The sequence below is a fragment of the Acipenser ruthenus genome, chromosome 5 (genome assembly GCF_902713425.1).
Source record: "Acipenser ruthenus chromosome 5, fAciRut3.2 maternal haplotype, whole genome shotgun sequence".
Lineage (NCBI taxonomy): Eukaryota > Metazoa > Chordata > Actinopteri > Acipenseriformes > Acipenseridae > Acipenser > Acipenser ruthenus.
This window is the reverse complement of record NC_081193.1, coordinates 23831496-23848082: the sequence shown is the minus strand read 5'-3', so window position 1 is coordinate 23848082 and position 16587 is coordinate 23831496. Positions and strand designations below refer to the sequence as shown.

Genomic DNA, 16587 nt, shown 5'->3' with positions numbered 1-16587 from the left:
ATTGTCTACACAAAAGTGCACATTTCTGAGACAACTAAGTGTGTAGTCCTCATTCCTCAGGTCTAACAAAGGAGCTCTATATAAGCCTTTTTATACCTAGCCTGTGGTTCACATCATTCTTCAACAATTGTTTCTTTTGTAACTTCGCCATTACAGCTTTGGTAGCCTCTTGGTCCTTCTAATAAACATACACAATGCATGCATTTGACACAATATGCCCTGCTAATAAGATGTATTGCTACACGAGATTACAACAGAAGAGTACCAAACACCAACAACCTCCATATATCCTACCCAAATAAGGAATGTGTCCGTATCAGTAACTGTCCACAAGCTTGCCTTTACACTGAGTTTAAGGAAATACACAGACAAAGCACAGCAAACATAGAAGAGAAAAATATTACAAAAATCACACTTTACTCTCAACAGCACGATCTGTAGCCTTGGTTGACTTTGAGTTTAAAGTGGTATGAAGGCAGGCTGCGTGCTCTTTTTAACTCTTACCTCCTCTTCCCTACAGTCTCCATCGATGGTGTGGAATGGAATGATGTCAAGTTTTTCCAGCTGGCTGCTCAGTGGCCTACTCACGTGAAGCACTTCCCTGTGGGAATATTGGGATACACCAAACCAGTGTAATGCCAGCTGCAGCTGAACTTCAAAGGAGTTTTTAAAGAGAAAGAAAGGGGGCAGAAAAACAACTTGATAATATACAGTTTTCCTGTGGAAATTATAAACCTCAAAAGGTGTCCTTAATTTATTTTTTATACACACGCAAAGAACAACTTATCTCTTTTTTTGGGGGGGGGGGGGGTGGGGGGGGGATGCAGCTGCTCTGAAAAACATGAAAGAAAGAAAAAAAAACTATTATTGTTATTTAAACATGGCAGCTTTGTTTGCACTTTTTAATTATTAATATTTTTTTTTATTATTTCTGTGAAAACTAAAGTGGATTTGTGTTACGACAGCAGCGGAGCAATGGAAGACAGTTTGTGTGTGTGTGTGTGTGTATTGCGGAGGAGGTGAATATAGAGAAGATTGCTGCTGTGACACTAGCTAGGGGATTCCTTCGCCTGTTAGAAATGTTTTTTTTTAAAGATGTTACTTACTGCCATTTTTAATATAAGGATTTTAGCAAATACCTTTTTTTATTTTAAAGCACACTGTGGATTAGAAGCAAAAAAAAATAATAATAATAAAAAAAAAAAACAGATGCAGAAACTTTGAGTAGGACATGTAGAAAAAAAAAGGATTTTGACGTGAGTGCTGGCATTCAGAACCTGACTACAGAAGCGTGGCATCAACATGTGACAAAAGACACTCGGATAGACTCTTATGGAAGACTCTGGGAACCTCAGGAAGGGCTGAACTGACATAAGCACTGCAGGTCGAGATGAACTGAACAGGAAATTGAAATTGGGGGAAAATTTCTTTACCGACTAGGGCTCTCCTTTTGCTTACAGCTGAACACCAAATTGAAGTACCTAGCTGTTCACTGTTTAATTCCTACAAAACCTGAACTTTTTATTATTATTATTATTATTATTATTATTATTATTATTATCATTATTATTATTATTATTATTATTATTATTATTATTATTATTATTGAATCTCTGGAGCACTGTTACTGTTTTAAAGTGTCTTGGTGTGGTTGGTCACAGCTTGATTCACACAACACCGACCAGTGGTGGTTTCAAAACGAAGTCATTGCAAAGGAAGAATCTTTTCCCTTCTCCTGTTTTTAATCTTCTTGTTGACAAAGCATTAGGAATCTAAATCGGCTTCAGTTAGGTCTTTAACTTTGACCTAACTGAAGACAGTAGTTCAATTCGAGTACATTTTCATTTTTCCCCTCCATTTCATTTCAGCAAAAGTTGGTATAAATCAATTATTTTTTGTTATTTGTTGTTGTTGTTACCATTAGGACTAATTCCAGAACCTATACACTGCTCCCTCTTTATAAAGCTGTCCTTTATACTGCGGAACAGGTTATAAGGTCAGTACTACTAACATTAACAGCACAGTCTCTTAACTGTGGCTCCTGACTGCAGCGTTATAAAGGGGGAGCACTGTATTCATATTATTTTGAGTATACATTTCTATGTGCACAGTTCACTCTTAATAATAACATTTATTATTTGTTTATTTAGCAGACTCCTTTATCCAAGGCGACTTACAGAGACTAGGGTGTGTGAACTATGCATCAGCTGCAGAGTCACTTACAACTATGTCTCACCCGAAAGACGGAGCACAAGGAGGTTAAGTGACTTGCTCAGGGTCACACAATGAGTCAGTGGCTGAGGTGGGATTTGAACCGGGGACCTCCTGGTTACAAGCCTGTTTCTTTAACCACTAGAGCACACACCTCCTATAAAGGGAAATAATAAGGGGGAGTGGGGTTTATGAGTTGACCGGTTCTGTAGGTCTTCATCAGCACCTTGTATGCACTATACCAGGGGTGTCCAATCCTGGTCCTGGAGGGTCGCTGTCCCTCCTGGTTTTTGTTCCTACTGTGTCCTAAATTACTTAATTGGACCAATTATTGTTCTAATTAAGTAATTTAGGGCACAGTTGGAACAAAAACCAGTAGGGACACAGGACCTGGATTGGACACCCCTGCACTATACCACCTATTTTAGAAATATGATCTAATTCATGCATTTAGCTACTGCTAGAGGCCATACAGTAATTAAAAGACATTTATATGTATATATGTCTATCCCATGTCTTCAGGGCATGCTCTCAGTATGCTTAGCATCCATAGACGCTGGATGGATAGATAACATGACCTACAACTGACCTACAGCTGTCATTTCTTGCATCCACACTGGTATTGCTACAGCAGCTCCTAGGGTGTTGAGTTTACAATGTGCAATTATCAACAAGATTGGTTGAATAAGAAAAACAACTGACCTAGATTTGCTCCAGTCTCTGATCATGCAGCTCCTTGTTTATGCTGTGATTATCTGCTGGCTTGGTAGTTAATGCTTGAACCAGGTATGCATGTCAAATGAGCACAAAATGTTTTGAACACTCAACGCAGGCCTGTTTAATGAGTAGCCTAGCAAATGTGCTCAACAAGCTTTAATATCTTTGTTCATGGATGGAAAACCAAGTAACTAATAGATGCCCTTAATGAAATGAACAACCTGTTGCTGGTCTTTTAAGAGTTTGATCCTTATTGCCCCTTCATTTCCGATGCCTGTAGAGAAGGTGGTAAATTAAGAGAGCAGTCTGGAGAGTTTGCTGCAAACTTCTCCTTTATTTTCTTAATTTAAATAATCCATCAATGTACAGTATATTTCCATGATCTCTTTTCAGTGTAAGGCATATGTCTCATGATTTTGTGTGGCATTCCTGATTAGGTATCTAGGTTTTATCTTCATGACAGGTGGGCATGGTTTACAGTAGTTTTGGGATATCATTCATATTTCAGTGATTATGTTTCATACTTGCAAATTAATTAAAGCTTTTTGGCTTTGGTCAGTCATAGGACATGGACAGAGTTCTATCAATTATCACTTTGAAATTTGTATCTTGGATTCAGCTGTGAAAACAGATTGTTTGAAGAAGTAAAAACTACTAAAACTTTCTCTGATTGTAAAAGAATATAACAATTATTGTGGGAGAATATGCATGAGCATAAAGACCTCTTGTTCTGTACCTCTCCTCTCCAGACACAGAGTGGGTCGGATGTCTTTTTTCTTTTTTAATAAGCTGTGAGACCGTGGGGTTTATTCTCCACAATCACTGTGGCTACTTCAGACAACAAGTGCAGTATCCCATTTTCAAGTCTGAATAAACTGGAGCAGAGTCTCCTTTTGGTCCTTTTTAAGTCTTAACACTTTTTAGAAGTTGTTCTGCTGTAGCGGATGCATGACGTTTTATTTTCAAGTTGCGTTCTTATGCCGGAATTGACATCGGTGGCCTTTTTAGATGTTGTTTTGTTGGGTTTCAGACATCCTGGCCTGAATAAAATCAAATAGTTAAGGCAGCACCATCATTTCGATATAATCCAAGATGTATATTAAATTATTAAGCACCTGGGACACTTTTGTAATGCTTAGATGTGTGGTTTTATTGCCCAGCAGCTTTTTAATTACAGAGGGCTATTTAATGGGTCCCCTTTAGTGCCACAGAGGCGATATTGCAGTCCTGTAAACTGACATTGCAGAAAGTCTTAGGGGTTGAATTTTACTCCCTCCAGCATACACCAATTGTAATTTGTGGTGTATTTTACAGCACTGGGGAAACACCCTAGATTGCATTAACCAACTGTCCTTGGTTATCCTGGAAAGACCCCTAAAATGAGTACAGTAGTTGATGCAATCCTGGTACATTCCCTGGTCCTGTAGATTGCATTAAAAACTGCCTGTGATGAATTATACCAATGTGGGACTTTCAACTTTTTAAACTAGGAAGTTTATATAGACTGCACTCTGCAAAGAGGACCCCCCCCCCCCCCCCCTTTTTTTATCTTTTGAAGTTTGTATTGAAATTACGATTGAGAAGAGGGGATACTGCAGCCTTGATATTTTAAGAGAGAAGTTTGTGTAACATTTGAATTGATGTAGGGTTTTTTTTTTTTTTTTTTTGCTTTTCGGATGCGCGATTGTTGTTGTTTTAAAATATTTTTGAGAGAATCACTTTGGGTCGATTTGAAAAAAGAAAGTGTGTGGCACAGTGGTTAGAGATACTGGTTACACCCCCAGAACAGGGGTGGGCTGCTTGTTCACATGGTCTTATCTAGCCTTGTATAGGATGGCCCTCCAGGACCAGATTAGCCCATGCCTGCCCCAGAATCTGATTTGTCATGGTGCTACCTGGACTGTTGCTTGTGATATTGTTACTCATGTGAGCCTGATATGATTAAGCCAGTAGAAATCTAAATGGCATTTTTAAACAAGCGTAACACTACAGGCTGCAACTCCCAAATGTGTTTGCTGCTACTAATTTATATTAAAAGTCATTTTACATTATCCGATTTATAGTAATCGGATGTTAACCATTTCTTTCTACCACTAAACCGTCTTCTAAATATTTGTATTTGATTTTTTTAAAGCACAGTATCCCTTTTACAGGCCTATTGGGAGAATGATTTTAAGATTTTAACCACAGTTTTGAAAAATATTTGCCCTAATGTGAGATTCAAGAGGCAGCCAAAGTAATTGATCATTTTGAATTTATAATAATGTATTATAAAAAGGTGTTAAAACCAGTAATAGAACATTATTAATGAAAGGCTATAGAAATGCTGTGTTATTTTTTTTTATAACATGACATAGAAGCTTTTCATTTGTAGTGTCATTAAAAATATATTGTAATAAACTGTTACATCTTTATAAATGTTAACATCTTCAATAACATGTTTATAAATGCTTATTAATTTTTAAGCTTCTGTTCTTAATGTTATAGTAACACTTAAAAACCAAACCACTACTTAAGCCCCTTTCACACTGGCACTCCTACCCAGGTCCGGACCTGGGTCCTGGCTACCCGGGTCACAATCCTGTGTAGTGTGAAACCATGTACCTGCGTCGGACCCAGGTCCAAGTGACCCACCTCAGGATGTGGACTGACACGCTTTGACCCGGGTTGAGCGAGACAAAATGCTTGACGGCCGTTCGTGAGCCGACGCAATAACAAACAGCCATGCCTGCGTGAAGATTTCACTTCCACAAGGAACATTTCTGTTTATTCTGTTTAGCCATATTTTTGCTTGAGACAAGCATGAGTCAGATTGCAGCAGGGATGAAGAAACATTTAATCTAATCAGCATTTGGGCAGACGGTTCAATCCAGAGAAGCTTGGATGGAAGCGTCAGTAACAAGCTGTTTCCAGGGCATTGATACTCGTATTGTGCACTTGCATCTGTCACCCAGGACAACCCTGCTTTATCAAAAACAGTGAGAAGTCATGTACCCGACCCGCATGACACCGGGTCCTGACCCGGGTAGAGCATGAGAGTGTGAAAGGGGTTTTACTTTTCATTTTCACCTGGCATTTCTTGCTTTATTGGGATTCACTTGCACAAAAGACACTTGGCACCGGGTAACCTACTAGAGATAAGCTTTTGGGGTGGGGGGCAACCTTTTTTTTGTTTGCATTTTGAAAAAGCATCACTATAACCTTGCTTGACCATTAACACAATATTTACACTTTCTTTGTGAAGGAAAAAAGTCTGAATTGATCAGCACACTGGGATATACGGTGCCAAAAAGGACAGATAATTAAACATTTAAAATTCTTAATTTCTAAATTCTGATACAAGTCATGTCATATCATTTTTTTTTAATCTTATGTACTGTAATTTGCAAATAACAGGGGTTGGAAATACTCTTTTAATAAATATAATACAAACACAAAAAGCATTCTACATTAGAGTATAAAAGTACAAGAAAACTGCACCCCTCCTTGCATTGAGCGATCCGCTAGAGAAATGCTCACGCCCTTGAAATTCGGTGCAGCAATTGAAGTGGACTGCTTTTAACCTTTACCTGCTGTTAACTTGATCATTACTATGAGAGTAGGGTGGCTGGGGGCAATCGTTATTCTCAATTCTAAATTGCCATGAAAATAAAAAATGCTTGCTTAGGGGGATACTGTGCTGTTTCAGATGTGGGTGTGTGATTAGGTTAAAAACATCCCAGGCAGCTCTTAAGAAATGTGGCTAGTACTGTGGTGAACTATTAATAGCATTATTTGTGTTGGACATCTTTATAATGGTATGTTAATTTGACTCAAAGTGTTTACTCCTTTATGTACTTGTACATTCATTTAGAAAACATGTACCAGACAGTAGCACATTAGCAGAACAGTTAACTTTGTTTTTGCCATTTTGACCATTTAAATACATCAGTTTCAAGCACTAACTCTGGGACATCAGAGACCACCCTTGTATTAAAAGAGTGTTTTTTCTTTTAGGAAGCTGGACATTTTTTTAAATTTCTATTTAACTTTGGGCTTGCCTGTTCTTAATGTAGATGACAGGCATCTTTGCACAAATCTTGTTTTGAATTATGAGACAGTATTTTTTTTTTTTTTTGTAACCTTGCCACTTAATATAAAAATTAAAAGGCATAACAAAACATGGATTTATTCTTTGCATGTTTTAGATGGATGTAAATCTGTATTGACATTTTATATTGTTTGTTTCTTTCCATGCTCTCACAAGCAACTGTGTTTATTAAAAGATTTTTAACCTTCCAAGTTGCCGTTTTATTGAATCTTAAACCCTCCACCCCCCCTTCTTTATCCTTTTATTTTATGGAAGTCCCAAAGTGGTACCTCTAGGAAAGAGCATGTAAAACATGTTATCTTCTGTATATTGTATTGTTTAAATATTTTATTCATACTGTTTTAAGATACTGTATATAAGAGAAGATCCTAATATGATTGAGATACATTTTAAATATCTTTGTAGGAGATGGAATTGATGTCATATTAAAATAAGTTATACTGTTTAATTCTCATTTAAACATGCTGTATAGGATACAAGCCAAATTTCACCCACTCAGAGCAGCCAGTAAGCCCACTTGTAGGTAGTCGCTGTTCCCTTGCAAGTACGAAATGTAACCATTACCGAATGGGTATTAACCCCTTTAAGACCCAAAACCTGAATAAGATGTAACAAAGCTGCTCGGCCGAGCCTCTGTGACGCAGTCATGTCCATCCCCGAGGGTATAAAGAACTGCGCGCACAGATCTCAGCGCCATTTATCCTTTCAAGAATTGACCTGTTACAAATTTTCACATTTATTGTGTTTTACACAAATTACATGTGATATTACAAATAATTTCTGTATTAGTTTTACAGGTATTTGTACACTACAGCCTGTTGTTTGTTACATCCCTCTGCTGCCTTGTGCTCCATGTGAAGCCGGTGGCTTGAGTCGCCCCTTCCCAGGTATCAAGCAATGTAAGTCAGCTGACTTTGTGCTCTTCCCCCAGGCTGCAATAGCTCCGGCTGGAGTTACTTTATTCTCGTTTTGGCTTCGGCCAAATTTACGAGACAGTTTGTATAATTTAAGTAATTGTATTATTGTATGACAGAAATATTATTTTTTCCATTTTCACAGACTACACGCAGGCTTGTCAAATGGGTATTTGCCTCCTAAAGACCCGGAACCTGAATAAGATATATCAAAGCTGCTCACCGAGCCTGTGACACAGTCATGGCCCGCCCCTGAGGGCATAAAAATACTGCACTCACAGATCTTGGTGCCATTTTCCTTTCAGGCTGACCTGAAACAGGAGAGCCTAGTTCAGATAAGTACTTGTTACTTTTTCTGCCTTATATTCTCATTTATTGCGTTTTACATCAAATATATGTGATACTGAGAATAATCGTTGTATTAGTTTTCCTAATAATGAGTTTTTGTGCACTGCAGCCTGTTGTTTGTTACGTCCCACTGCGGCCTTGTGCCCCGTGTGAAGCCAGCGGCTTGAGTCGCTCCTTCCCAGGGATCAAGCAATACAAGTAAGCTGACTTTGAGCTCTTCCTGTAGGCTGCAGTAGCTCAGGCCTGTCAGTGGTTCAGCAGTGCTGCGCAGGACCAAGAGGCTGTTTGGCTGTGTTTGCTTGCAATCTCTGCCACAGCTTCTTGATGTCGTTTTGGTGACCGCTCTGCATCACCATTACGAGGGCTGTTACTCTTTCTAAGCAGGCTTCCCTCAGGCTCGTGTGGGTACTGACTGAGTGGTTTTGCCAGTAGCTTGCAGAGGTGGGCATCCCTGTACATTGTTACGCGCGGTAACTTCGAACCAAGTGGACCCGTACCATACCAGTATCGAGGACACCAACCTGCTTCGTTCCCAATCCAGTACCGACCCTGTACCATCCCGGTTCTGACCGGCTACTGACCAGTGTTTACATCCCCATTCTGGTACCAAGCAGGTCTTATTGGGTCTTGAACAGCCCTGTTGCTGTCTTTTCACAGCTGAGGAAGCACCTGTACATTCTTACTGTACATTGCTTGCTATTTGCATAATGCCTTAGTTTTATCCCTGTGAGACATACAATGCCTGCCTGTGGAGGACAAGCACTGCAGATGCTGTTCCAGCCTGGGGCCAGAGCACGCAAAGGAGGCACTGGTGAACCGCCGTATCTGCGAATTCTGTGCATTTCACCAAGGGTCCGCTAGAGAAACGTCTCTCCCACAGCTCTACAGAGTGCTCTGCATCCCTCATCCCTGCATAGCGCTCTTTCCCCATCACGCTCTGGTAGAGAGGGCGCTCACCCCATGGCTCTGTGCCAAAGGAGAGCAGACTACACGCACAGGAAAGCCCACGTAGGAAGTCGTCTTCACCGTCTTCCTCATCTTCTTTTGTCTCTCCTTCTTCTCCTCCCCCGAGGAAGAATAAGAAGAGTCACCCATGATAATAACCTTTTAATAATACCCATGATAATAACGTTTTCTCTTGTGGAATGAACTTCTGTGTCTTACAGCACCCTACACAATGTTCTATGTAGTGATTGACCATCTGTTTAGGAGAATAAATAGTTTTGTTCACAATTATAGTAGAAAAGTATTTACAAAAAAATCGGTTCAATGCAAAACGCAGAGATTGAATGTTTTATAGCTATAGATTTGTGTGTATCCATGAGGTGGTGGTGCCTGCGGCTGCAGAGGGCAGATGCACGTAACTCTCCTTGGGAGGAACTGGTTTGATCTTTCTTCCTGCCTATCCACCTTTTCTCTGCCACAACCCGCTCAACGGCCTGATACCCAGCCAGCGGTTTCGACCAGCCTTTCCAATGATCCTCTTGTTGTGATCAATACACGCCCGACTGTGGCCATGCATGTCTCCAGAACCTACAGAAGAAGTCAACAACAAACCACTGAGATCACTTGACACACTTTAATGACTAATATATGTTGGAGGCATTAAGACTTTCAATTTCAAAATTAAACTACAGCCTTTTAACTATTAAGTTATCGACATAAAAATGAAGCTACAGTACATTACAAAACTGCTTTTTAGGGCCCTCATTCAAAAAATGGGGACCCTTATATGCTGATCGTGTCCATCCATCGTCTGCCAGTCTGTCACACTATACCGGGTGAACATAACTGCTATGATTTTGCACAGTCTTTTATCATGCATTTCTAGCCTGTACATGCCCTCATTCACTTTCTTGCCTAAAGCAATGCACTTTACACCAAGGGTACGCTAGAGAATAATGTTATACTTAAAGCAGGTACATCTAGTAGATAAGAACATCTATTCTACACTGCATGAAGTCCAGTAAATTCACACCAAAGTGTTGATCAGAAACGCTCTGGGGTTTACTGTGAAATCCATTGCTTGATTGATCAGTTACTAGATGAAAAGTCTTTGGCATGTAGATCAAATGTTTGACTTAGACGGCACAAAAAATTTGATACACATGTTATGTTTGGACTTTTCCATATTGAGGAGGCATACACAGTGATGTTTATAACACGTTTATTGTACGTCGAGTACAGCCAACAACTGCCTTGCACACTAGGATACATCTGAGTGATGATGTGTACACTTTGACTTAAAGATATAGTACACTCTTACAATATGTGACAACATGAATAGCCTATTTCCATGTCTGAAGGATGAAGAATTTACAGAAGTTTAGAAATGGTCCTGCCTTAAGGGCTAATCACACTGCTGCATTTTCTACACTTGATGTTTCACTGCTATTTTTGTATTCAGACTTGCGTGTCTTAGCGGTGTGAGCTTACACCCTCAAGGACCCTCGTGCCTAATGAAGGCAGGGCAGGATCTACCTAACGTTCTTTATGATAAGCAGCACAAGAATTATCTCGATAAAGAATACAAACAGAAATTCTGGGAAAATAGGAGGAAATCGGAAACTAAGAACTATTGGTATGTTAAAATAAACACACTGTTTTGACTGCAGGTTTTTGTTGAATGTGCGAGTGTAGCTTCTAGAAAGAGCATGTAATGAGATACCGCGGCGCATTATTAAATATAGACTGAACTACAAAACAAAATCACGTATATAATTATATCCAGTAGCATACGCAGATAAGTGGTGTTGTATATACAGCAAATTAAACTGTCTAAAATGGTATGTCAGTCATAAATGTCAGTGTACGTGTATTTTTCCCCAATAATGTAAAACGCTGTCTGACGTTACATTTGCATTGACAGATCTACCTCCGAGATAATTTGTTACCAATAACACAATTTGAGATCATATAAATAATAAATATATACAGTATATTTGAGCTCTTGCACAAGATGGTGCTACTCTGTAGGGTTTCCCATTGCTCGTTATTAAAGGGTGAATCCACATTCTTTTTCTCTTGTTCGGACAGGCTGGTGATCACTGCGTTATTTGTCCAAAAAAATCGAACATGTTTTGATTTCACATTTTTTTCGCAGCGATTAAGCTCAAGTATGAAAAGTAGTTTTCAATTCCATAGGTTCGATTTTTTTTTTACCATAGAAAACAGTACTAGCCATATAAATGCATAACTTGCAGAACACAAAGGCAAAATAAATCCTATAGGTGTACGTAGGTGTCCGTATGTGTCCATAGAGGATGCCTCAAGCACATCACGTGGCTTAACTTTAATTATACATTCCTACAGTAGGCCCTACTTATTCCAAAAAGTCAGAATCAAAATCTTCTTGTATTGAAGGTAACGGTATTTCAACCTGAATTTTGCTTCACTCACATATGGAAGTGTAGGACAAAACACATAATAGGAATGCAACTTTAAAGTGTCACAGCAGTCTTATTTCATCCACTTCATCTCTGTCAGCTGGACGGGTCATATCTGACTTCAGTGACCTTCTCTTCAAAGAACTCCACTTTTTTTTTTCCAGCTTCAAAGTGTAAACGCTGAAGCTCCTTCATGAAATAGAGCTGCTTATGGCCCTCACCAATCCCATCAGTACGTATTTTCCCAGTAAAAAAAAATATAACGCATGATAACTTTTATCTCACACAAGATAATGTATCGCAGAAATACTTCCAACAAAAATTAGTTTAATTCAAGTGCAAAACATGGCTGCAAAGCATGACAGTCATTATGGGAAGCAGCTGGTTGGTAATGACTCAGAAAAGGTGTTAGAGATCGTGAAAATGCCTCACTTCTGACAGAATGACCTAGGAAGTGCACATATAACTGAACACCTGATTTTCTTACCCTAGTATGGCACTAATGTCATTTTTTTAATGAAAGTAATTGTTTGATACGACAATGTTTGATACATTAGGATGTTAAGATGCAAGCAGTCATTTTAAACTCCTTTCAACAGCATTATGTCTCATATTATCCAATGCTTTCAGCAGTGTTAAATCATTTTCATATTTTGGTCCTATTAGTCGGAACGAGCTACCTCTAGAGTTTAAGTTGGCATATATTTAAGTTTTAAAAGAAAACTATTTAAACACTAACGACATTTTTTCAGTACAACTGATGGGTAACAGCTTATGTTTTTACATTTGTTTGCTTTGTTGTAATGTGCTGTCTCTTGCCCCTGAAACTCATGTATGTATGTTTAGCACAATCCGATACTGACATAATGAAGGCACTATACAAGTCTATAAAGTTACCATTTACTTCCCACCTCAGCATAATTGTGTGCCTTTCAAAATGTTTACAGTATCAAAAACGTTAACCTCAAGATAAAACTATAATAACTAACAATGATAAACTTTATTTTTATTAATTTTATTATAATGATCCAAAGGGACTCTGTATATCTTTGTCTCTTTGCACTTTCTGTAGATTTGTGTTTTCTTCCTTTGTTTTTCTTTTGCAAGAAATGTATCCATTTCAAACACTGAACACATATTCAACCAGCCGCTATTGCTGTCAATAAAATGCAGCCGCAGTAATAAATAAAACAAAAAACATCAACGTATGAGTATTGTGATTTACTAATTATGTTTACCAGAGCATTTGTAGTTCTAAAAACTGCAGAAACATTTCTGAAAACAGCAAAGATAATGAGCACCACAGAGTGCTGTCCACAGGCACATTCGCCAGACGCCTGCTTCACCTGTATATCGGAGTGTAAATCCACTCAATCGAAACCGTGTGGAAAATGTGGACGTGATAAATTCTGTGTGGGTTTTTATTTTTCATCTGCGGTTCACTTTGAGCTGCTAAACAAAGATTAAATAATTATACACAGTTGTTTAGAGAATGTATAATACTGTTAAAAAATAAATTCAAGATAATTATTTTCTTTGTGCATTTGTGAGTCGTCCTGCCCTATGACCCTTAGAAGTACCCCCGGATGAAAACCCCTGGATTATGGTAATCAGGGCTGGATTGTCCAATAACACCACATTAAAAGATTGACATAGGACAGCCCAATGCAGCAGTGTGCAGCCCAGGCAGCACCTTGTTGAACAGCAAGCCCTAAAGCTGCAGACCTGTGTGATCTCTGTCTCTGGTCATCTTTTTTGCTGATTAGTTGGATGGTATATTTGGTTCTCTGTTTCCAGCGGGTGCTGTTTTTGCACAGCGCAGCGGAGGTCAGGATTCCTCACCAAGGCTGCTGTTGGGCGCCCAAACAGAATGATGTCTTGCGTACAGTCAGCAACAATCACCTGCAGGGAAGATTGGAATACCGATACAAGATCCCAATTAATATATACAGTAATAAATACCAAACCATGTTCCAACAGTCTCAACTTAGACAAGTCAAAAGTTAAGATTACTGAAGAACAGACTTTAAATTTGATGCAAAAAAAAAAAAGAAATCTAAACTGAAACATTGCTTATCATGTCTTTAACACTACATATGAGTTCCCATTTTGATATGATGTACTAAGTTACATGAACTAATTTTGCATGAATTAAAAATATTACATAGCAGTTTCCTCCATTGCAGGTTTTACTACGAGCTTTATTAGCCACAGTGTATACATAACAAGCTCAGGTGGCTTACTAAATTCATAGTAAAACTAGAATCCCTGCACAACTAATCAACACATTAATGGTTGTTAAAGGTAAGGGGCCAAGGTGCAGTCTGTTTTTTTTTTTCTTTTACATTTGTTTAAAGGCATAGCTATGCCCAAATCAACACTAAGTTGTACTATACCTGTGACAAAAGGGGGGCCGGTCGCACTCTGTTTGAAGAAGCAGAGCAGAGGGATCCATGGGCCGACACAGACATGACACCTTTCACCAAACATAAGACAAGCTGTAATACAATGCTGTAATACAATACATTTTTTAAAAAAAAACAAAGAAACATATAACAAATATTTTTTTAATACTTAACAAGGTTGAAACCTCTTGAGCCGCTGTTTAAAATGTTTCCTGTAATACGCCACAAGTAGCCTGTATGGAAATGTTATTTTCGTTCCAGTGTTACATAACGCAGCTCAAAGATGTCAATTGCAACCTCTGATTATTGTAGTAGTAAGTGCATGTCTATATGCTTCCTATACAAAGGCTGACAGATGTCTAAGGGGGTGGGGGTGGGGCTGGGGGGGGTGTGTCCAAAAGCTTTAGAATGTAAACCAATTAGACTGTTAATAACGTCTGCTTATAGAAATAGCTAAACAATAAATTATTATACTGTACTTCAAGTTCAACTGAAAATATGTGAGGGATACTACTTTTTAAATAGCTTACTTCATTCAAGCATACAATAACGCTTTTCTGGTAATATTAAAACTGATTATTGAACCGCTATGTTGTGTCAAACACTGTCTAAACGAATAACTATTTTTCTCATAGACTGCAAGATAAGTATATGTTTTTTAGACGAGTCCCCGCGATATGAACACGACACTATTGTTTTAATGTGCACCAAAAAAAAAGTGCCAGCGCTAATACTTGCATTTTACCTAGCTAGTGAAATGGTATAACATAGCTTTTGCCTACTATATAGTGAAATAATATTGTAAAAGGGAAATGCAATGCAAACTAATACTGTAAAATACCACACGAGGTTTGTTAAGACTCGTTATTGACAATACATATAGTATTAATGAGTAAGTAAATACAATAATACAAACGTTCGAGTACAACACGCAAATGGCAAACCTGTCGAGTTACTAACTGCATTACTTTTGAATGGGGCGCGCTTGTCAAATCCCTTCAGTGCGCATAAACCGGTGATCTTTCTTGGGTTATTTTTATTATTATTTTTTTTTTATAACCACGCCTAAATTTTAACGTCAGATTCTGAGCCTTGTAAACTTCAGTCTTTGCGGCTTGAGGGAGGGGAAAACTCGTCATCCCTTCAGGGGTCGTTAAGACGTCACCGAGCACGTTTTGTAATTTAGATGGTAGGCGCGCACCATCAGACTTAAGGTGGCTCAGTGCACAACTGGACTGTAAACGCTACGCGAACAATAATCACCGTGATCAGTTGGACCTGAGTCGGCTTAGGTCCGAGGTGGCAGTGTAAACGCAGCATTAAGTGTCAGTGAGTGAGCCGGGATTTGAACCAAGCACTTTGTGATTACAAGCCCTTGTTTTTAACATCTAGAGCACACATCGTCCCTATGCAAATGAGACTTCTTGTCACATCACATTACTTAAGGGCTATATTCCAGTAACACGGGGTTTGATTGATGAATCTAGACGATTTGGAAAACCTGTTAGTATATCAGTGTGGAAAGTTCCTTGAGAGCTGCTATGACCTATCTTTCTATTCTGGAATTCGTTATAATTTGATGTTATCGTCCTTATCTTGGATTTACACTTACAGTACAGGACAGAGTTATCAAGTACATTTAGCCCATATATTTGACGATTTATAAAATGTGTAAAGGTGTTTTTTTGTTGTTGTTTTTTTGTTTTGTTTTTCTCCAATGTAGCCATGGCATCATGTTATTTATAGCCGATGGCCCCGCCTAGCTATTCCAGAATACTGGGTGCGTTCATGACAAGCAGACTTTCCTAAGTCTGCGCAGAAACCAAGGGTGCGTTCACGACGCTTTGTTGCCGGCTGGATTGCAGACGGGAGTCTGCGCGTAACGTCACGGTCTGTGCAGACGGAGCGGGGACAGCTTTGGTAGATGAACGACAGTTCTGAGCAGAACCAAAATGGAGGTGGTGTTGAGAGAAATTCTAATCGCAGAGGAAGTGGATGCAATCGAAGTTCCCTTTGTGCTCCACCAGCTTCATAATTTACAGCATGATCAGAAAAAGTATAGTAGAAACAGTCCCTGCTATAAAGAGATAATATAAACGTATGTTTTGTGATGTGAGACAAATTAATGAGTATTATAACGGACAAGATTCCCCCCCGCCCTCTCACAAAGGGGTTGTTAGACAGTACTGCATTTTGATCTGGGAAAAATAGTTAAAATACTTGCACATAGGGTCACATATCTCACTTCATGTACCTGTTATTAAAGCTGATTTATTCTCCTTAATTCAAAGTAGGTTATTCCCTGTCCCTGATAGCCTTTCATCAATAACCAATTACACCTGCTGAAAATAACAGAGCGGTTTTAGGATCATTTAAACCGTTTAGCATTATTTTTTTTACATGTTTAAACCTTTAGAATACATATCTGAATATTTGAAAAGTATAATAACTGTGTGGGAAAAGAGTCAAATCATTTTAATTTGTATTACAAATCATTCATAAGATAATTAATGACA

General features: G+C 38.7%; 1 protein-coding gene across 1 annotated transcript in view; it reads left to right on the top strand.

Moving 5' to 3' along the window:
• The window catches only part of LOC117402222 (phosphofurin acidic cluster sorting protein 1-like), a 116728-nt gene extending 109525 nt beyond the window's left edge, over positions 1-7203 (top strand). Inside the window, exon 24 of the mRNA XM_059023853.1 lies at positions 521-7203. Within this exon, the coding sequence (XP_058879836.1) occupies positions 521-636 (116 nt within the window). The 3' untranslated portion in view covers positions 637-7203. The remainder of the gene's footprint in view (positions 1-520) is intronic.
• Positions 7204-16587: the final 9384 nt, after the last annotated feature.